The 23,096-nt window shown below is 35.1% G+C and overlaps 4 protein-coding genes across 4 annotated transcripts; 2 read left to right on the top strand and 2 right to left on the bottom strand.

The window, feature by feature from the left end:
- Window positions 1–508: 508 nt before the first annotated feature.
- LOC107191297 (FMRFamide receptor) lies at window positions 509–4,768 on the top strand. The gene is made up of 4 exons (XM_015580295.1): window positions 509–712; window positions 1,903–2,171; window positions 2,280–2,469; window positions 4,175–4,768. The coding sequence occupies exons 1-4, from the start codon at window positions 509–511 to the stop codon at window positions 4,766–4,768; spliced, it is 1,257 nt and encodes a 418-aa protein (XP_015435781.1).
- Window positions 4,769–8,131: 3,363 nt separating this feature from the next.
- LOC107191296 lies at window positions 8,132–16,102 on the bottom strand. Its single transcript, XM_015580294.1, has 9 exons — window positions 14,826–16,102; window positions 14,545–14,747; window positions 14,331–14,469; window positions 14,029–14,250; window positions 13,804–13,905; window positions 8,831–10,820; window positions 8,564–8,756; window positions 8,321–8,492; window positions 8,132–8,253 (listed from the first exon to the last, which is right to left on the bottom strand). Exons 1-9 carry the CDS (start codon window positions 16,086–16,088, stop codon window positions 8,194–8,196), a joined length of 4,344 nt encoding a protein of 1,447 aa, XP_015435780.1. The 5' UTR covers window positions 16,089–16,102; the 3' UTR covers window positions 8,132–8,193.
- Window positions 16,103–17,660: 1,558 nt separating this feature from the next.
- LOC107191382 (1-acyl-sn-glycerol-3-phosphate acyltransferase alpha) lies at window positions 17,661–19,696 on the top strand. Its single transcript, XM_015580411.1, has 4 exons — window positions 17,661–17,845; window positions 18,890–19,205; window positions 19,296–19,461; window positions 19,539–19,696. Exons 1-4 carry the CDS (start codon window positions 17,661–17,663, stop codon window positions 19,694–19,696), a joined length of 825 nt encoding a protein of 274 aa, XP_015435897.1.
- Window positions 19,697–21,671: 1,975 nt separating this feature from the next.
- Window positions 21,672–22,952, bottom strand: LOC107191385 (calcyclin-binding protein). The gene is made up of 2 exons (XM_015580414.1): window positions 22,674–22,952; window positions 21,672–22,371 (listed from the first exon to the last, which is right to left on the bottom strand). Exons 1-2 carry the CDS (start codon window positions 22,692–22,694, stop codon window positions 21,712–21,714), a joined length of 681 nt encoding a protein of 226 aa, XP_015435900.1. The 5' UTR covers window positions 22,695–22,952; the 3' UTR covers window positions 21,672–21,711.
- Window positions 22,953–23,096: the final 144 nt, after the last annotated feature.

The raw sequence follows: 23,096 nt of genomic DNA, 5'->3' as shown, positions 1-23,096 counted from the left end.
TACCATGGAATCACGGCACCATTGCAGATGTACATACGAAAAGATCCCGGAAGTTCTATCGTGATTGGACAAATTGAAATTGGTTCGGCGACGTTTCAGAGAGGACCGGAAGAGCCGTGGAAAGCTAGGTAGCGGTTGAAAACGGTGATAAAATGGTCGTCACAACACCGAGGCTGTCGTCAGCCCTCGGCTCTCACAAAGTCAAAAGGTAGTGAGAGTCGACACGAAAACGTAAGAGCTCGAATCGTTTCCGATAATTTTACGATACTCGAGGGCAGTTCTCGTTCTCGGGGAAAATTTTCACCGTAAAAAGAACCATCGAAAGACTGTCCGGCGACGGAAATCGAAACGATCGTACCAGCAAAACCGCTCGGTGAACGGACGAACGTGATCAAGGGAAAATAGTAAATGTCCGTTCAAAAATGGTGACGTGAAATCAAAGCGAGTGACCACGGTGGCAACTGATGAGGAAGCAGGCGAAGAAACGTGACGAAAGTAGCCCGAAACGATGGAAACGAGCTACGTGCCGATCAGTTTGACCGGTCTATTTGATTTCATAGTTTGCGGTGTGCTGGTGAACGTGATCGGTCTTTTCGGTATATTCGGTAACGCGATATCGATGATCATTCTATCGAGGCCTCAGATGAAATCGTCGATAAATTACCTTCTGATCGGCCTAGCAAGATGCGACACGGTACTGATTCTTATCGCGGTAAGTTCGTGAATTCTGCCCCCGCCGTGTTCACAATGTCACTTTTCGACGAGTAAAGGTACGTATCCACTTGTAACGTATCCCCGTATCGTATCACCGTTGTGTAACAATGTGGACGAGCAAACGTTGCATCATTGGGTATGAAAATGTATCGCATGGTGATACGATACGATGATACGCAACAAATAGATACGCACCTTAAAACAAACCCCTTCCATAGTGTGTAACCACGTTCGGAAAAAAACAACGACACGCGCGGATGTCGTTAGACGCTTGGCTTTAGAGCTTCTAAAAATTTATGCGAGCACTCCCGGGCGCCAGCTCCCCTCGGAAGAGTGGCTTAAAAGGGTTGGCGCGTAGTGGCGTCTTAAATTTCGAGACAGAAATGACGCGAAAGAATTGGTTTCGTTATCGCTCGAACAGCTTTTAATAAGAATTCCATCCTCGCGAACCTGCAACTGACGTTCGCGCAATCCGCCCGTCCGGGGGCCTAATTACTTCGATGCACGCGATGACAAACATTCGCCGTTAATTTATCGGTTTGTGCGAACGCGACGGCTCCAAGAACTTGTAACTAGAAACAAAACAAGTCTAAATTAACCTCGACTCTGCGTACGAACGAGATTTAACCCTTTTTAGAGGGAATACTTGAAGTTTTCGATGGAAAATGTTCAGATCTACTTTATTACCAATGAAAATGCAAATCCTCACTGACAGAAATTAGATATTATCCGACGACAGAATTTGATACACTTTTAAAATGAATGTTGCGACTATGCAACACTGGGAGTTAAAGAGTTAAGGGTGTCGTTAAACGTAGGGCCCGACGATAGCGTATCGAACGGAACGAAATTCACTCCGATAAATCTCGAATTATCCAGATCACCGACAACGATTAGGATACCAGTTCCCGACGATAGCGGCCAGTTATCTCGAGGAGAACCGGCAACTGTTTACTCGCGGAAAATATCCGCCCCGCTCCATCGATCTGTTGGACGCAAACCCTTACGGTTTCATCGCCAAAATGAACCTCTTGAGGTCAATAGGCCAAGATCCTCGACGAGTGTTCTCGTGTCCGTGTAATCTCGTGTAGTTTGTCAGAGAAGTTTTGGTTTCGATCGTTTCATAGTCGAGGAATTGTACTCGGTTCTTTCTTATACAGTACAATTATTGTTTCGTTGCGTTTCCAGGTGTTAATTTACGGCTTGCCTGCGATTTACGCGTACACCGGCCTGCTGTTCGACTACAAATTCATCGTCTACCCGAAGATCGTCAAGTTCCTGTACCCGTTGTCGTGCATGGCGCAAATAGCAACGGTGTATCTAACGTTAACAGTCACGCTGGAACGATACATCGCTGTTTGTCATCCCCTGAAAGCAAGATCCTTCTGTACATACGGCAGAGCTCAGCTGGCTGTGCTCGTTATCGTGATATTCTCCTTCATTTATAACCTACCAAAGTTAGTGGATCTCCTTGAATATATGTATATGTATCTAACCGTTCGCCAAAATGGTCGTGGACAAAAAAAAGAACTCCTAGGTAAGTAGACGTTTATGATTGTTCGTAGATTCTGGGAGATAGACTTGTACACGGAAGTTCACTGGAAGTACAACGTGACGGTGTACTGCCTGTATCCGGCGGAACTGCGAAGCAACGACCTATACGTCACCGTCTACGTTCACTGGATGTATTTCTTCATTTGTTACCTTTTCCCGTTCCTCGCGCTGGTGATCTTCAATGCGGCCATCTATCAACGGGTGAGCAAGATCAGTAGTAGCTAGAATATTGCATCATTTGAATATAACAACGGGAGAATTTATTTTAATTACGTTACCGATCGCGAGCCGAGACGAGGGATGGTGCAACATGAATGTTAATTCCGTATACGGAGGACATCTTTCACTTCCGGGCAAACGGTTGAAATACCGGGAGGACCAGAACGCGTGGAAAACAGAAGCGAGAGAGATAACTTTTCTCTCTGTAGTTCCCAGTTTCGTGATGTCCGTAATTTCGTTCTGAAACGACTCACCGAACGAGTCCTTCGATTCTAACGAGCATTCGCGTCGGTACCATTCCCCCGCGTACGAATCGATCCTAGGAAAAGAAAAATACAATTGTCGAACAACGATGCACACATGCGGGTATTACTTTTTGTGTCTGACATAACGCCAGACGATAACGGTGCATAGCAAACGATGTGACGTAAACTTTTCGCTAAATTGAATCTGTGCAGCTTTCGTTTCACGCAAGTACGCCTGGAAAATCTTCTATGCCGTGATCGATATAGGAAGACATTTTGTGACATTTCGTGTAAGCGACACGATAAAAGTATAGGTACAGCAGAAATTCAGCTAATCGATTAGCCGACGGAATGCCAATTTTCCAAATGGCGTCACGCCAGATAAATCGTTGCGCTCGCTCTCGCAGTCTCCCGCGAGAACCACACAAGAAATTTCTTTTCCAAACGCGAGAGACAATCCCACGAGAGGCAGAAGCGAACGTAACTCTTCTTACGCGCAGAGAAAAAATTTAAGAATCGAGAAAAGGAGTAAACAAGCGGATTGAAATCCGCGAATACGTACGATTTTCATATTTTTATGACACGTAAAAATTCTACTATCCAATCCTAAATTTTTACGATTGCTCGAACGTATTGTATAATCTGAGCCAGCTTTACGACATCGAAGGCAGCAAAGTGTAAAATAGTGAAGCACACCTATATGACATTGCGAGCACGTGGAATGACCTCCACCCTTCCAACCCTCTTTCCGTTTATATGTATATGGTTTCACCCAAATCTATGAAATGAATATTTTGTGTTTGGTATGCCTGGTGAATCGCGTTGCGCAAAGCCACATCGATTAAGAGAAAGGGGGAATGCAAGGAATTTCGCTGAAAAATTAGACTCCTCCGGGCGGAGTCTGAGATCCTTTCGATATACAAGTCCTTGGTGGAATTCCACACAAGTGTCTGAAAGAAGGAACAGTGGAGGAACATGAAAATGATCGTAGCCAGGGGGTAGCAATAAAGGTACATCCCGCCTGGGACCACTCGTGGCCATACATTGTTTCGTCGGGTTTTTGTTGCTTTCTTAAAGTAAAGAGAATAATACCCCTGACCCAACGACCGTGCTTACTATTTTATTTTTCACTTTTCGCGCGCAACAAGGGAACGACTAATTATTTTCGTATAGCCACTATCCACACCTCTCCCTCCCTACCTCGTTCTGGTTCAGCTTTTTTACACTAAATAAAACCCGAGACACGGCGATCCGATGAACCACGTAATTAAACGGTTGTGTTTCTTCGAATTCATCGACCACGTACACCAGAAATACCTTCAAGTTCAAACTTGAAATTCTATCGAGGCAAACTTTTTGTTAACTTTCCTTTCCGTGCTTTCTCCGAATGCTTACATGTTGCCGGTGTTTGTTAAATATCAGAGCACTACTGTCTGTTTCAGGTCCGTAAAGCGAACAGAGATCTACAACAGCTGTCCCGGCATCAGAGGCGCGAGATCGGTCTCGCGACGATGTTACTGTGCGTGGTGATTGTATTCCTAATTTGCAACATCTTTCCGCTCGCCTCGAACATTTACGAGACTTTCCTGAACGATCCACCGTTATGGCTGGTGCAGACAGGCAATCTCCTCGTTACGATAAACAGCAGCATCAATTTCATCATCTACGTGATCTTCGGCCGAAAGTTCAAGAGGATATTCCTGAAGCTGTTCTGCAGCTCGAAATTATTCGGGCCCGGACGTGACAGTCCGGAATTCCAAACGTACGACGAATCGATCGTCACGAACATGACCAATATAGAACTCAGGAACTCTATCAGGCATTATCACCTGAACAGGTCGAGCACCATCGGTAGAAACAATAACGTTTCGAACGGGAACACGCGATATAGCTTGAAAGCAACCGGAAGACCCGGCAGTCCGGGGCCCTGCGTCTACTATCCGGCTAGAAGTCCCGTCAGAAGTCCGAGTCAAATGTCCAGAACGTCCAGCAATCAAAATGAATGGGGCAAAAAAGACGTGGATTCAGTCCTGTAGCAAATCGCACGTTAATACGTCGAGAGGACATTCGTGGGCAATGATGCAGATCCTCCATCGAGGGCTGTTCCAGATAGAATTGTGAGAAAGTTTTTCGACAGAAGGATCGTCCAAGTGGCAAAACTGGATTCTCGCAACTCTCGCGAATCTTCTTCGTTTAGTTCCTTTAAAAACAGAACCGCGAACTTCTTGATGCACTTCCACATATTTTTAAATATCAATTCTCAATTCTTCGAAGACTCGATCATTCGATTATAGAGAAACGAGTGTCCTACAATTGAAACTCGATCTTCCGCGACCTTTTTATCTATTCTCGAGTCTTTGCTCTTCCTCCTATTGTTAGCATAAAGAGAACATTTGACTGTACCTACCATGCTTGCGACCGGCGTCTCGACAGATTCCGGGGCAGAATCACGCGCGGCGATTCGTCGCAAGTTTGATGTCATTTAAACGATTATTAACAAAACTTCCAGAACACGATGCATTTTAACATGCAACGTGCGACTGCTTCATCGTGTACATATTCTGTATTGTATATACAACGGCATTTCAACAGCGTAAACGTGAAAACGAAAATACATAATCGTTTCTCTATCAGCGGTAAGGTCATCATTCTCCGGTTGCTCAAACTGTGTCCAACCCCGAACTTTCCGACAAAGAATGGAACTTTAAAATGTTTTGCACGGTCTATCGGTACAGTGACAAACAAGATTAGGACGAATGATCACCTTATACGATTATAAATGTAATATGTAAGTAGGACAATACGAAAATACTTCATGTGAGAAAACGTCTCTTCGAACATACTATAACTCACCACGGTTTTTTTTTTTTTAAATTGTAAATACTGATTACCAATTGTGTTATTTTGATATGTTACACCGCGCGGACACCCGAAGCTCTCTCTCGATGCATCAATAACTGTCTCCGTGAGACAGATACTTCCTTTTTGAAAGAACATAATTACAACAAGAAAAAAATACGACCAAACAAATCTAGATTTTCTGTTATTCTTTAGACTTTTAAGGTTATCGAACTCTTTGTATTTCAACAAAAATACAAACGTGAATACAGTATTATTAAACCCCCCCCCCCGCCCCGCCGCCGTTTCCCAGCACATCTTACGATGATCAGGCAAATACAGATAATATTCACGAAAAGTCGAAAAAAATTTGTTTGTTTTCAGGTTCAAAAAATACACAAGAGAATGATTAATGTGAACATTATCAAGATATTTGCCTTTTCTCTGGTTAAAATACATACGTATACTATACAATTTGCCTCCTCGGAACCATTGAGGCACACGAATAATTTCTAAACATCGTATCGCACATATTGTTCTGAAATATTAAGGTGTATCGTACGGATAAAGGTAAAGGAAAAAATTTATTTTTGTTACAATACGCTAATCTATTCTAAAAAAAAATATACGTACGTAATAAATTTCGCTCCGTATTTCCTCGAAAATATGTCGTGAAGAAAATCAGCGCGCATTTCAGTTCTTCTGGATTTACACATTAGTATGTCAGAATTAAACACATACATACAAACGTGTACCTGAAATCATATACTATGTAAGTATGTAGATCTCTTAGATTCTTCCATATTCTTTATCGTAAGCGCAACGTTCCGTTGAACACTGAACATGTCGTTTAAAAGTAGATTTACTACATAAGTATTTATCGTTTCACATTAAGCAACAGACGATTAGACGAGTGAACAAATTTTTTTAAAATCAATACTTCAAATACCATACCGGGCATAAAATCGATCGTAAATATCAAAATACGACATACTCTGCTAGAATTTTTTGTAGAGACTAAATTCTACTTTAAACGATTCCAATAATGAAAATAATGGAAAATATTTCCATGCGATACAAATAACGAAATTGAAACTTGAATAAAGGGAAAAGAAACGCTCTTGTAATTATACGACAAAAAAATTACATGAACTAAACGAATATACATTATATTCTAGTCATGAGATTTCTATCAAACTATAATTATATTATAAATCTTTGTGATTACATATGTATATACACATGTACATGTCTAACGATAAGGAACACATCATCGCATAAATAAAGTGTTACTTATATTATTTTGTCTCTCTGATATTTTCATTCGCAGGCCCAACATTTCAAATGTAATCGACAAAGTACAGTTTTATTTCTTTAATTTTATCCTATCCAATCGACTAATAATAATTACAGATCTCTGTAAAAATAAGTTCTGAAATCATACATGTTTGTTGTAAACTTATAGTTTATTTATTTCGTCGATTATTTTTCACAAACCAGTTTTGTTACAAGTCGAGTAGTGCCATGTATGAGATCGCAATAAAGGAAACGAAAATAAACCCTGTACGGAGGTAACGAAACAGGAGATCAGACATTGCACCACTTTGCACAATCGTTCGTTGAGCAAAAGTCGTAAAAATAAATCAAAACTATCAACGAACAACGATCCAAGAATAGCCCGTTACTTCTTTATTTCATACATAACGAAATTATAGTACAGACATTATATAATACATCTATCGGTCCTCGTTCACGAATCAATTCGTAACCGCCTTTTTCTTTGGTTTTAAGTAGAAGTAGAGGGCTATCAGAGCGAATCCAGCGTACGTTGCTTTGGCAACCTATAAAATAAAACAGCAGGTTTAAAATGTTTTCAACAATTGCAACATAAGTTACAACGCAGTTTCAGAATAAAAACTGAGAAACGTTGGAAAGAACAAACATTGAGGTTACTCACATTTGCTCGTCCAGTATCGGTGACACTGTTGAAGTATTTTGAAAGTCCAGTTAATTTTTGTTCCGGTGAATCTGCACCAGCCATTGTCTCTTGCCTAGAATCAACGCTGCACAAACGTAAACGTAATAAAACCGTATCACCTATCAAACACACCTCGACCACAGTTCGATGAACAATGTCACGACGATTTTTCACGTCTATCACTGATCAAGTTACGTTCAACCAACACCAGATGGTGCACCCAACATCCGTTAATATACAAAGGTCGAATAAGATTTACATTTCAAAAATTCTCTTAACAGCTTAGGCATATTTTCTTAAATTATTGGTTTGCTTCGAAACGAGAGAAAGTTAAAATTTCAGGAAAATATCACTTTAATACTTACATATAAATATAGTACTGTATAATGATATACAATATACAGAATAGGATACACTTGTATTGTCTTTCGAAAATAATAAGAAATGAATGCCCAACAGGTATTAATATCAGTTTCGCATAAATGAAATAAATACTATCGATGTAACTTAACAATTACGTAAAGTATTTGTTAATGTCATAATGTTATAACATAAAATAAAGTCTTTTTACACTGTTCCACAATCAACAAAGTAAACAAGTTCTGTTTCAAACATATTATCAATAATTAATGTATAAAGAATACTTTATAATTCTCGCATGCCTGTAATGCGCTTCGAAAATTGTTCATATGCATGTATAATCATCTGAAAAATGATAAGTTATAAGATTGTGTAAAATTCAAAGGATATTATACACTTTAATACTATTTACCCAAATTTCATGCATGATGGAATTGGTCGCAACTGGATATGAAATAGCATCATTTATTTCTTGCATAGATAAAATTTTCATTTTGCTCAATGTTCTCAGTGTTGATTTCAGTGATATTAACTGAAGGCTGCCTGGACTATAAATAATGTCCCTCGTTTTCTCCATCAAGCTACTATTGAAAAAAAAAGAAAATTACTTGAGCAGTTCGCTTGATTAATTGATCAACATCCTGTCTAAAAATACCTGTCCAATTCTGAAAATTCTACGCTGCATTGATTTTTGGCAATTTCTACAATTGGTAGATGTATATTCAGTATTCGCGATGCGTTTACCATGTGCGGGATTGTTTTAAATTGGGTAAACGATGCAAATTCGTCTGCTAACAGCCATCCTTCGTTTTGATAATGAAAGATGTGCACCAGTCGCTTTGGTAATTCTATACAAACACAGCACACACGAGTAAAATATGCTCATAATTCATTAATAACAAATCATTATGAATATACTTACTAAACAATAGGCCATGTATTTTATGTTTTGGAGATGTATACATTGGAACTGAACAATTTTGGTTCGCATATGTAGATATGTTAGAATTGGTTGCACCCCACACATACTTTGCCCTACTGTGATCTTGGCTCGAATTCTTTACTCCTGCGTAATCAACGCTAAGTCGAGGTTCTGGAATACCTTTCACAGCACCGTTTTCAATATTCTTATGCGGAAATTGATTTTGATTACATGTTACTTTCAAATCATTATACTCCTTAGACGGAGAATACAGTTTATCCAATATTACGGGCTGAGTAGGAATCGTATCTACAGCAGATTTAATCCACATTTTCGTAGAAGTACTGTACTGATCTGCAGCATTAGTCGTTTGGACTAATGGGGATGATCTGTATGAAGTATGAGATGTAGATGGTCGAGTTGAATATCCCTCGTCAATGTTTGTGTTATCTTGTACTGTTACTACAGGAGAGACAAAATTATTAGTGGGTAACCACGATGTCGTTGTACAATGATTCATAGTGTTATGCGTTAAGGCGTGAGTTTCCTCTTGTTTCGGTTCTATGACATGTTCTTGTGAATTATTCCTGAGATATGAAGGTGTGTAAACATACGCCTCGTAATTATAATTTCCAGAATTTAATACGTTCCCATTATTTGCTTCCATGTGTTTCTTCATTTCATTAAGTTGATTCATACTGTGCCGACTCTGCGTTGCCAACGGGCTATTGACAGTGCTTTTGGCGAAACTGTTAGCAGCATTATTCACATTCCATAGATAATCAGTGGAAGTAGGTACTGTAATGAATGCAGCTGACTCGATACTAGTATTAGGTGCGTTCCTTGGATTGTGAAGAGAATAATACTGGTGATAATTAAATGGAGTCTCCGTATAAACGTGCGAAGTATCGGGATTCTTATTTATAATTTTGGTATTGTCTTTCTCGAAACTGTTTAAATCATGTTCAATAACTGATTCCCGAGTTGTGTGCGGCACAAACGAATCATCTAAATTCGAACAGTTTTCTTCCTGTGACTCTGGTATTCGTAATTTATTTGCTAGACTAAGTTTGAAGGGATTGGTTTCTTTCAAGGGTTGGTTCAGGTCTACAGGTGTTTCCAAAGCTACCGGACAGCTAGCATTCGTACTGTTTGTAAAACAATTTTGACTATCCGAATTAAATTTCATATTAACATTTTCCATTTCGGAAGTTGCATTTTTCATCATAGGTATTTGTTTACATGGCGATGATTGATTTGCTACATTTAAAGTATTGCTTTCGAGCGTAAGGAAAGTCGAATATATTGAATTTAAATTTTTTATCGAATCTTGTAAGAAATCAGTATAACTGTTTACATCCAGAGTATTATTTTCAATATTCTTTGTATCGTTGGTAGCAACTGAACAAGCATTTGTAGCATTAGTATTTACCATATTGCTTGTGGCTGGGTTGCTATTATTCTTAACGTGCGAATTAATGTCTGTAGCACTATTTATTATTGGATTGTCATTCACCTTTGTGCCTGATTTTTGCATAACTTTCTTAAAAAGTATCTGAAATGTAGCAGTTATTTGAATTTGTAATTTTAAGTTTTCATTCCACAACTGCATAAATTTTTCAGGTGTTATTTCGCATTTAGACTGATCGCAAATTGGTTCATCTTGCATGAACGGATTTGTGTTAGTTTTTGGTGGCGTAAATGAATCAGGTTTTGTGTCAATTTTAGAAGCCTGGTATTGTAAATCACTTTCTTTAATTGCCGACAACTTTTGCAGTTCGTCGGATGATTCATGGTGCGAAGGAAACTTAAAATCCTTGTCACCTAAAGTACTTTGAGGGGATATCAAAGGTGCGTTGACAGATGTTTCTTCTGAATTCTTGTTTCTGGCACTACCTACTTTATTTTCTTCATCGTAGCATTGCTCAGGTACGTACAGTAAATTCTCTTCCACGTAAAGTAATAAATTCTGCATATCAACTTTATCCCCCTGTTTCAAAAAAAAAGGAAAGTTCAAATAAAGTGATACTTTATGAAGTACTTATGTCTACAATGCATGAAGCCACTAGTTTGGGAAAAATGATCGCTTTATGAGATCATTGTAATCGGCATAAAGTAAAATGTACACAATTGATTTCCTTGTTTGAATATTTTTATTATTTGAATAAAAAAGCATAGTACATACAAGTATTGTGATAACATAAAGGTCCTATTTTTCCCAAAAACTTAAAACGATAATTTGCACTATTACGTTTAAAAAATGCTGCTTTTAATGGTTCATTTAATTATAAGAAACGTAATTTATAGTAATTTTACAAAGTAGCACTGTATAACTGATATAAAACTTTATAACATACATGATAACATAACACAAGTTAACATACATGATTATTAACTTCAATAACAATTGTTAATTTACAATGCACTTTATTCTATCAGATTTTCATGCGAACTATTGTTTAACCCTCAAGTTCACCTCTTGCCTTTATCTTATTTAACATTTCTAACAATGTTTTCGATCTCCCTGGGGACTTTCTAGTTAATAAAAGTATGTTGGTTAAGATAGAATCATTTTTATTGCCTGCTTTCGCATTAGTTTCAAAACATGTCGCAGACGCACGAATTGTAATAGATTTACTATCTTCATTTTTTAAATTTTCAAATTCGTCGCTCGAATGATCTATGCTACTTATAAAACTAGTTTCTGAATGTAAATCTTTGGAAACATTATTAATACACCGATCACTACGGTTGTTTACCCAGTTCGAATTTTTCGTTAAATCTGAATCATTTACTTCTTCTATTGTCAAATTCGTGTCAAGTTCAGGGCCCAATGTGTTTTGAATATTTTTATTATAAGGAGAATCAATTTGAATGAAATTGTGAACGTCGGTAAACGACACATTCACATCCCATTCTGCTTCATCAGATTCTATATCAATATCATTAAAAACTGGTACATTGCATGTTTCCGTAATTACATCAGGCGGTAATGTTTCGCTTACTGGTACCAATTCTATCGATACCTCTTCTTTCTTCGAATTTTTTATTTGTTCTGCCTTTTCCACTAATTGTTGTACTTGTAACATAGAGTTTTGCAAAAATGGTACTTCATCTGTAAGCACTGATTTTTTCATTGAAATTGGCTCTCTTATTAACGTAGATTCTTGTGTTACTACCGATTGAATCGGTATCAATTCATTTGCTACTAATGATGTTTGTGATACTAAGCTTTCTGTAGGTGCTAATTCTTCATTCGATTCATATGTATCAGTAACGGATTTGGATGATTCTGATGGCACTGAACTTACTGTAGGTGCTACTTCTTCATTCGATTCGTATCTGTCACTGACAGATTTGGATGATACTGATGGCACTGAACTTACTGTAGATGCTAATTCTTCGTTCGATTCATTTCTGTCAGTAACGGATTTGGATGGTTCTGATGGCACTGATCTTACCGTAGGCATGATTTCTTCATACGGTTCGTATCTGTTACTGCCAGATTTAGATGATTCTGACATACCTATGCTTTCCGTTTCAATATGATCATGTGAACTATTATCAGCCATAACTTTTGAGCAAACCTTACTCGATATACATTCATATTCTTTCATTTGAGATGTATCATTATTATAACTGGTACCTTTGTGTGACGATGTCAATGTGTCCAAAGAACTGAGGTCGTCTGAATCTAAGTCCAAAGAATAACTTGATACTTGTTGCATCATTGATAGTATTTGCATCAGTCTGTGTTTCGGAATTTGTGCTTTCATACGTAGATAATGATTCTCGAACTGACTTGTGCTTTTATCAGAACTGGTTAGAGAATTCTTATTACAAAACGTGTTATCGTCATTTGAGATGTGAGAATCATTACCCATTAAACTGTTACTCTCCTGTATGGTGCTGACAGATTGTACTTCGTTTATTTTGTCGGAAGACTCCGTAGACAAATTCTTTTTCATCAATATATTCAATATTTTTTTAGGAATAGCTAACGTTTTTGCATTCGTACTACTTGCTGCGCGTTTTTGTATATTTCTTAAAACTAATGGAGATGAATCGTCCATTTCATTAACATTTCCAGCTGGTGACCAACGTATGTCTTCATCATGTATAGCAAAATAAACACTACTTTGAACTACTGCTAAAAAGCGACTTTCAGCTAACAGTATATTATCCCGCCTTTCTGTTACTGATTCATAAATTTTCTCGGGTATGCTCTGCTGTGAAATATATTTATTCTTTTGTGCTACATTTTTTCGAATAATGGACCAATCCATATGTTTGGACTCGTGTTCTTTGTTACAAACGTCGGTATATGTTTCTGCATTTTCCGGGTCTTGTATATGAAAGTGATTAGCATACGCTTTCGGTATATTTACATATTTCTTTAGAATACCTTCTTTCTCAGTTGATAGTAAACTAATTTTCTTTTCTTTTTGTGATTCTGAAGATACAGAAGACTCATTCAAGTTGTTATTAAGTTCTATAGTACCGATATATTTTTCATTAACTTTTTGTTTGAATTTAATTCTTGATAATAAATCAGAACTTGAAGATCCAGTGGTTTTTCCATTATCATTAAATTCTTCATGGTTCTCATCACAAGATGATCGATTTCGCTTAAGATTCATTAATTTTTCATATAAAGACATTAATTTCCTTGATGTTTGTTTATCTATATTTAATGCATAGTTTGTTTCTTCAAAGGAAGAACTATCTTTTGGATATTCTGGTTCTTTGCTTATTTTTTGACATGATACTGAACTTACTTGATGATCACGGATTGCATGAAAATTATTATACAGTGCTTCTTTATTCTGTGAATAATCTGTAGTGCATATTGATTTAGTACATTCTACTGGTTTCACCGCTTTGCAAGGATTATATATTTTACATTTTTGTTTAACACGACTTTGACATTCTAAATAATAACGAAATGGAAAGTTTCGAGTTTTCATACAAACCATTTTACCATGCTCTGCTAGTTTTTGTTCGACTAGCCAATCATTGATGTGTACATCTTCTTCTTCTAATGTATCGGTCAATGTTACCATTATTGAATTGTCCTAAATTATAGAACAAATAAATGTATAATAATATCTTAAAATAATTGAAGATAATTATAAGTATAGTTAAATAATACTCTTGTTTTTTAATTATGTTAAATGTATTATATATGTTGGTCTCACTTCTATATCAACTGATGCTACTGTCGCAATTAAAGGTGTGCTTGATGTTCTGACAGCAAACTGATGAGTCGCATTGCGAGTCCACTTCAATCCTTTGTATGGCCTTGTATTAATTAAACCACAGGGTATTGCTTGTGCTGGTATACTAGAAAATACTCTGTGCAAATAATATACTGCATCTGGTGGATAAGTTTTCAGTGTACCATAATCATAAAACATCACCTGTAATATATTCTTATCAGTAATGATTACGAATATATTAAAAGGATTAAATACAGTTTTTATCACTTGTATGAACCCACAGTAACTTGCAGATCAGGTTTCACCGTCTTTATGATACCCCTATGCCATATGTTGTTGTACATACATGCACAATTCAAACCCTTTTCTAACACAACAGGTGGTATTACATAATCTTGATGTTTTGTTGTATAAAAAGTACTGAAAATGAGACAATTATTGATATACAATGAAACCATGCTACACATTCAAAGAGTTTAGTCTTATGATACATACTGCAAATCGTCCATAAATGTTTTAAATGATTTTTGCTTTTTTCGAAGCTGCACCCAAAAGAATGATGGAGTGAATACTTCCACAACTACAACTTCTATGTAAGGTTTTTCATCGGTTACTAAGTCTGCGACATTTAGTTGACCCACACTTTCTCCAATAGTTACTATACCATCGGGTATTAATTTCTTACAAGTATCAAGTGACTAAAAATATATGAATGCCATATTTGTATGAACAGCTAATAAAATTTTGTAAATTTAAATTACACAAAAATGTTTTACCAGTGTTGTTGGGAGTGCTTCAGCTTCTTCGTCTCTTTCGTAAATCTGATGTAATTCTGCAAGGTTAACAGTTTTTTGTTTCTCCTTTGAGTTACTTGAAGGTATTCCACTTTTAGCAGAATAGAGTACAAAGTCTCCTGTATTCTCAAGCTGTACACAGTGAAAAATTTCAGTCAACTGTGATGCAAATTCTCTAACACTATTGAAACCAAGTTCTGTATAATTCAAGGAAACTTTATATTCTTCTAAATATTTTTCTGGTAGATCAGCACACCAAATGCCATCAGGGTTATTCTGAATAAGTTTTTCTAAACGAAATCTAACTTTATCACTTATGAGATCTTCTGCATGTGTTCCATCAAGATAATTTTCATTCTCTATATTGCTATTGCAGTTTGTATGAATCTGAATATTATCATTGCAATTATCATTGTACAAATTGTGCGAATTATTTGTATTGGTCTCTTTTTCTCTAGTATATTTATCAGGTTTATCTTCTGTGGTCTGATCTTGCCATTTAAATACAGTCTCCTGTATAAAACTAGATGTGGATTTAGTTTTCATAAATGACTTTGCATCGGATGCATGAGATGTATCACCATGAGGAATAAATTGAAAATCATCCTCATCTGCATAATCAGACATATTGTCTGAATCCTCTTCACCACCTGCAGTTACTTTTGATGATTTTAAATGACTGATCTGTGACTTACTCTGAACTGGAAAAATTTTATTGTTGGATAAATAAACTTTGTGCGATAATTCATGTAATTGGTCCTCTATGTCACTCATTGTAATATTTGCAAAAGGCATGTCCATTTGTATTCTCTGAAGTATGAAATCCTTATTCACGCCATCTGGATGCATATTGACTAAATCGATTATCGTACTTAATATCTTGGCTGATATACGAATCCTAGGAGGACCAGTCTTTGGATAATAATGACTTGGTCTATACGATTTTCTTCCAACTAAGGATTTCTGTTGCTTCTGACCATCTATTAATATACTAACATGTTTGGACTTGTTGGATGCGACACCTTTTACAAAAATTATATTGTTCCTATTTTCTATTTGAACAGTTTTTGACATGCTCTGGAAGAAACTCAGCAACGTAGTATATCCTAATGCTTTCCAAGGTATTTGTTCACATTCTAGATCATAATAATCTCTACATAACTGAGTCAGCGAACAACCTCCTCTTCGACAAACTAACAAGGCTAATATCGTGGTTTCAACGTCTTCACGTGTACGAGAATTCATTGTATTGTGTGAATAATTCGTTCACGAGTGATTCTTCTAGGCGCACGATGCGAATAATTTATCAAAAGATGTAGAAATCCAAATAGTTTCTTGAACGTACAAACATAGTAAGATACTTATAGCGTTCTCTAAAAACGCTCAAACGAATTTAATGCAATTCGTAACAGACTCTGGAAGCTGAAACACAAGTGACGCGTTGAAATCCATCGATATGGAGCATTGGGACAACATAACGTATCATTATTTAAGGTAAACATACTTACAACATAAAGGAGTTCTCATATTCCTTTAACACCGCGTTAATGTACAAAATTAGATTATTTTGTCGAAACTATAAAATCACCATGCGGTAGAATTCAGCGCTACCGCATCCAAACTAACCTTACCGTAGATCCCGCATTAGATGTTCAGCGAAATTTGAAACTCTGTATATTCTGCTTCGTTGCCGCGCAAAGTATCGAACTATCTATAGCGCGGTATTAAAATCGAAATTTAAAACTGCATGAAACATGTGTTAATACAAGTACGTAGGTAGAGGTAATACGTATTGGGTGAAAATATTTAATTTAATATGCATAAACAACGAAATTCATTATTAAGGTTACGTTCTTTAGTTATCAAAGAATTAATATTGAATAATAATTGAAATAATATTGAAACGTTATCGATCAAATACTTCCAATAAGTCAAAATCGATCAAATTCATTAATATTTTTTGTTACAATAATTTCAATTATTACATGTAAATTCATAATATTTGTCTAATGATAATAGTTGTATTCCTAGACGTTCTTTAATTAATGAATTTCGATCAATGAATATCCATATAATAAGAAACGTTACGTATAAACAAGCTGTACAATTATTGTAAGTAATTATATCGTAAACATAAAAATAAATGAATGTTATATGACATTGTAAGTTAAAAATAACGAAATGAATAATTTACGAATCGTCATTCGATATGAACGGATATTTTCATTCTGAATAAAAATTACAGGAGGGAAAATATCAAGAAGGGATGGGATATGGGACAGGGTTACATATAAGAGGAGAAATGTACAACTGATTTGACTATACTTTTTCGGATTAAGTTCGCACACAAGATAAGCGGGCAAGCTTTATTGGTTGGGTGTGATACACAGGCGTCATTGAACTGCAGCTGGGAACAGCTGCATTGTTGTTGAACGAAATGAAAGCAAGCGAGCGCAACCGAGAGCGAAGCGACCGAATCGAGGGAGAGTTAACTAGGTATTTAGTCGAAGATCGAGAAGTGGACATAGAAGTGAGAGAGATCAAAAGAGACGGATGTGTGAGAACGCAATGTGTGTCTGTGTGTATGGGGTGTATGGTATAGCTCCTGCCGATGCGAGCGAACAACGATCTGCATTATAAGACGGTCATCAAGCAGTACATGAACGACAGTCGAGGGTCTTCCTCAATACGTGACAGCGATTGAAGCCTTACGATATCGTAAGAACGTACTTACACACAAGCGTAAAGTTACGTTCGTCGGGTGTGCGGTATTGAAAAAATATTACGTATAGTATTCACCCTTTGTCGCCATAAAAGATGGCACCGTCGTGTTTCGAGGTGATACTCGTCGGTTTCATCCTTGTGTTACCATTCCTCTACGAGATGAGTAGGACCTTCCGTTACTATTTCAAATTCCTTCTCTATTATGGATACGTAATGATCAGTTCGCTTGCGCTACTACCAATTATGATGTTACGTCCGTGGAACGTAAAGAACTTTATGTTAGTACATAATCACAACGAATCTCGTAAACGCTAAATATATTCAAGTACATCTCTTTATTACTTTTCTAAGCTTCGTTCTGTCTTGTTGCTTATATACGTCAGTCGGTATTTCATCTGGAAAGATAATATATTGACGAACAAATTTATTGAACGATGGTGGCATAGTGTTTTCCAGAAGCAGTTCCGACACAGTGGTAGTAATGGTGTGGGGTGGTGGTTTAAATTACTTTCGCCATTCATCCTGTAAATGTCATACACGTGTCCCTTAAGTTATCAATCTAAATAAGTTGTAAAATCACTATTTTCTGTTAAAGTTGTTTTTATTTTGACGACATTGAGTTTAGAAAGCGAATATATTAGTTTTGTTTTTAGATATTGAACGTTCCGTTTACATTTTAAAGACCCGATGATATTCATCATTCGCGTGACAAAATATTAACCCTCTGGCAAAGGAATTAAGTATTGCGAAATCGTAAGTTAATGAATAGCTTAAATATTTTATCGTTATACGTGTATGCGACGTATAGTCTATAAAAAAGCACATTTAAGATTCCCTTTTCGAAATCATGTTTTATTTCTGCGCGATGTTCCAATTTAATGATAATCTATTTCATTTTCGCGTTAATATTCCGAGAAACTGGTTAAAATAGGCATGAACAATACTTTTTTTGCCATTGTAATAATTATTACGTTCAAAATACGCTTTTAATTTATTTATACGAGGTGAACTATACATGTACCTGTGAGTAATAGTGATTTGTTCCATTAAAAAAAAAAAGAATTATTGAATAAAGTAATGTTCTCTTTAAAATTTGATTATACCAAATTGTTTTTTATTGAAAAACAATGGAATTTGAATTTCTGCTTTTGATCCTATGAGGCTAATATATGTATAATAATTGATAGTTAGTATTATGTTTTACAGATTTTTTAATACTCTCTCATTCTTCAATAAATTTGTCAATTATAAAAGAAACTTTGTTGTTATTAGATTAATAACCAAAATTTTTTTTAAAAATTTCATATAAGATATATTTTTAGATTAGCATCATCTGTGTGTTCCTGTCTTACTAATTTCTTGGGAGTACGTTGGGAACTTAGGGGAAGAGAACATTTAGAACAAGATAGAGCATGCATAATAGTAGCAAATCATCAGAGTTCTTTAGATATAATGGGACTGTTTCAAATATGGCCAGTAATGGAGAAGTGCACAGTTATAGGAAAGAAAGAGCTTTTCTACGCATGGCCCTTTGGTTTAGCTGCCTGGCTTTGTGGTTTAATATTCATAGATAGAATGAATTCGGAGAAGGCCCGTACAGTTATGAATACTGCCACAAACCACATTAAGGATAAAAAGGTAATTTTTACACAGCATAAAATGTGTTCCAAAAATATAAAAATAACCTTTGGCAATGTGTAAATTCATTTTTATGCATCTTCTATGTAGATTAAATTATGGATATTCCCTGAAGGCACTAGGCACAATACTGGTGAAATTCATCCTTTCAAAAAAGGTGCTTTTCACGTTGCTATTACATCTCAATTACCTATATTACCAGTTGTATTTTCTTCTTATTATTTTTTATCTTCTAAAGAGAAGAGATTTGATTCTGGTAAGTTTATACATATATTTACTTCAGCCCAAGTACAAAACTACAAACTTAAATCCCAATTTGTATGTAATTCAAAGGTCAAGTTATTATAACATCATTACCACCAATATCTACAAAAGGATTAAGTACAGGTGATATTGAGCATTTAATGCAAAAAACACAAAACGTTATGACGGAGGTTTTTCAAACAACTAGTCGCGAAGTTCAACTTTCAAGCAATTCTGCAGCCTCTTAGAATGAATTAATTATTCCATGGCAATTTAAGTAATAATCCTATTATTTAAAAGTTCAATGGTAACTAAGTCTCAGCGTGGAAGCCAAAGACTATTTTTCTATTCCTTATGTTCTATTTAGTAATTATAATTGTTTTTATACTATATCCAGTATTCATTGCATATGCAAAATATGTGCAAGGGAGTCCTTGGATAAACTTCGTATAGAAATTATTCTCCCTCAATGTTTACTAGCTTCTGCTTTTATTCTATTTAAACATGCGTATCTGAAATTACACCTTCCCTGATTGCTGGTTAAATTTTATAGTAAATCGAAATATAATAAATACCTGTAAATTGCAGTGAACCTTTATATAAATTTTGCGAATTTTATACATTTATGAGGATAAAGTAAATTTTTATTTTTCCTTTAAAATTAGTAAGAGAAAAATTACTTTCAACTATCTTTGATATGTTAAATTTAATGAAGTTTTAATGTTATAAAACAAGAATTATACAACGTAATATTGAAAAATTTCATCATTTATTATTGCATCAATACAATTCACACACTGTGATAAAATTCTTATTTAACATTGAATATCCATCTAAGGATTTATTATGTTATTGTGATGTTAAATTGGAGACAGTAATGCTAGCTGCATAATAGTTTCTTTGTAAATTTACTATTGTCATAATTTATAAGCGATTAAATTAAGGTTATTGATAACATTGTATTAGGTCTTTGTGATTTCAAATTGAAAATATTACACAAAATTTTGTCTGCAGACTTACTATGTTACAATCTCATTATTACAGAATAAATATGGCGAAACTCCAGCAGACATTATTCCAAGATATTGAGAAATAAATATCTATTTTATAATGTTTATATATGTACCAGAAACATGTTAGTAACTGCAAATATAATTTAAAATGAAAGCTATATACTTTTAATGCAAATCAATTTATTAAGCAAAGATCAAATGCTGTAAACAAAATGGGATCTTCTGTTATCGTGTATGTATTAATACATATGAACGTATAAAGCTTTTGTGTGCCATATTTATAATTATAAAATAAATTGCTTTTTATACCTTGTTCCTATAATTTAATCTACTGTCATTCGATATAATATAATAATAAAACTGACAATTATGTCGCTTTTATTACAATCTTCTGTATATTTCTGAATCTGTCTACTGTTACAATCTTCCCAAGATTAAGTGCACAATTTTACAAAACATTTTCAAACTCGATATATAATTATAAATTAAGAAAATCTACATAAGTTAAATAAAATTTTTAATTGATTTTATAACATGAACAAATTAATCTTAGGTTTCTGGTAGTCTATAAACATAGTTCTGTAGTAAAGCATTCCAAGTTTAAATGAAATATATTTAGGTCCAAAAATAGATTACATCATTTTCTTGTCTTATATTTAGTTAAATTTAAAGTAGCTAATTATAAAGGGCTAGAATGGAAACTTAAGTAAGTGCTAAGATCTTTTATTATTAGATGACTGTTTTCAATATTACAAATGAGGAAGTCAAATGTTTGTGTTATTAATTATCATGATAATGCTACCATTGTTTGATAGTTATTATAACACGTGTAGACGACATTGTAACAAATTAAAAGTCACCAGAATACAATCGTAGAAACTAATCACCAGTTCTCGAAATGAAAATAATCAAGTTGTGTAAGTTTTTTGTACACTATTTATTGTACGTAATCAGGCATAATAGTGTAGTATGCTGTAAAGTAGTTTGTATTGTGTAAACAGAGAATTAAAAGTCATTAGCATAGCCTACTAAAACTGTTCGGCAATATTATAATCAGTAAAAGTAAAATAAACAAATTTTAATTCATGTTTCCTATGCAATTTACTTTGTATTTTTCCTTATCATATTACTTACAATATATAAGAAAGAAAAAAATTCATATGAAATAATATATGTGCAGTATCTTTAAATCTGCATTTATTCTGTACAGTAAACATCTAATGAATCTTAAGTTACATATAAACATGAAATTAAAAATCTGATAGTGCTGTTTTCTTCTCCTGACTCTCTGTCCATGCTTTAGCTATTGTTTGTTTCATTTCATCATTTCCTTCTTGATACATCTTCTTCATAAGGTTCATTATACTGGCACCAGGATCACCATCTTCAGCTACATCCGGAATTGAAGATGCTTTTGATTCTTTAATTCTTTTTTCTACTCCTGTCACATGCGACCACTGCTTTGGCACTTTTTTGGCAAGAGAAACAATAACTGTGTCAGTTTTCACTTTCACATTACTCTTGCTGACATCAATTTGTTCACATAGATTGTTAATAGTTAAACTATAGTTTCTATTCTCTAAACCAAGAACACGCAGGTCCAATGACTTCTCAGTGAAGTTACATACTACTGCCTCTTTAGGCAATTGACGTACATTTTCCAAAGTAACATATAACTTTACTGTGGTATTTGTTTGCTCCCAACCGTAATTAGTTAATTTAACTTCATAGCATTTTTGAGAAGAATTTGATGTTGCACTATGGGGCTTTGTAGATGTATTTTTCTGCTGTTCAAGCAATTTATCTAAATCTGTTTGTAACTTTATAATTTCAAGATTAATTACATCCTTGATTCTCTTACGATTTGCTTGCTGGAGTAAATTTGTGAGTTCATCTATATCTAATTTTATCTGTAATATAGAAATGTAACATACATATCGCATGTTATATCAACATTTCTGTAACATAATTCTCTTTAAGATAATTATTTACATAAACGCAAACTATGTGCCACTTAAATTCTTAAAGGTCTGTTCTAACAATTAAATGTAACATGTTAGAGGTACGTTTTTAAATGTACCATTACACTCACGTAATTACAATAATATTTAACAATGCTTAAACAAATACAACTTTCATCTAATCCAAAATATAGCTTCTTTGTCAATACGAAATGAAAGAATAATACAACGAATGAGTAGTTCTTTCATACCTCATCAGCCTTCATAGACATAGTTGTTCTTCGGACTGGCAATAAATATGACTCACAACTTAACGGCAAATCAAAACTTTAATGTTTGATAAGTATTTGATTGGCGATATATAAACTATTACAAAGTTAATTGTCGTATCCCTGCAACACTCTCACTTTGCTTCTCCGACGTTCAGATATTGACTGCATGTGTGACTGCATGTCCTGCATGCGTTTTGTGAATCGCAGTATCGCACTGATCGCACGATATTCCCCAGTCGGTAGAAATTTCTAGAGAATTCAACACTACCCAAGAAATTTGGAAAGATTTGTTCTTGTTGTTTCTTGGCATTAAGCAATTGAAAGAAAGTGCATGATAAAGGAGAGAATGTTTTAATAGAAGATGCAATGTTTTTTTTTATAGAACTTAATTTTGGAATTAAC

Source organism: Dufourea novaeangliae, unplaced genomic scaffold (assembly GCF_001272555.1).
Source record: "Dufourea novaeangliae isolate 0120121106 unplaced genomic scaffold, ASM127255v1 scaffold246, whole genome shotgun sequence".
Taxonomy (NCBI): Eukaryota; Metazoa; Arthropoda; class Insecta; order Hymenoptera; family Halictidae; genus Dufourea; species Dufourea novaeangliae.
The sequence above is the reverse complement of the archived record's forward strand: the minus strand, read 5'-3'. Positions and strand labels throughout refer to the sequence as shown.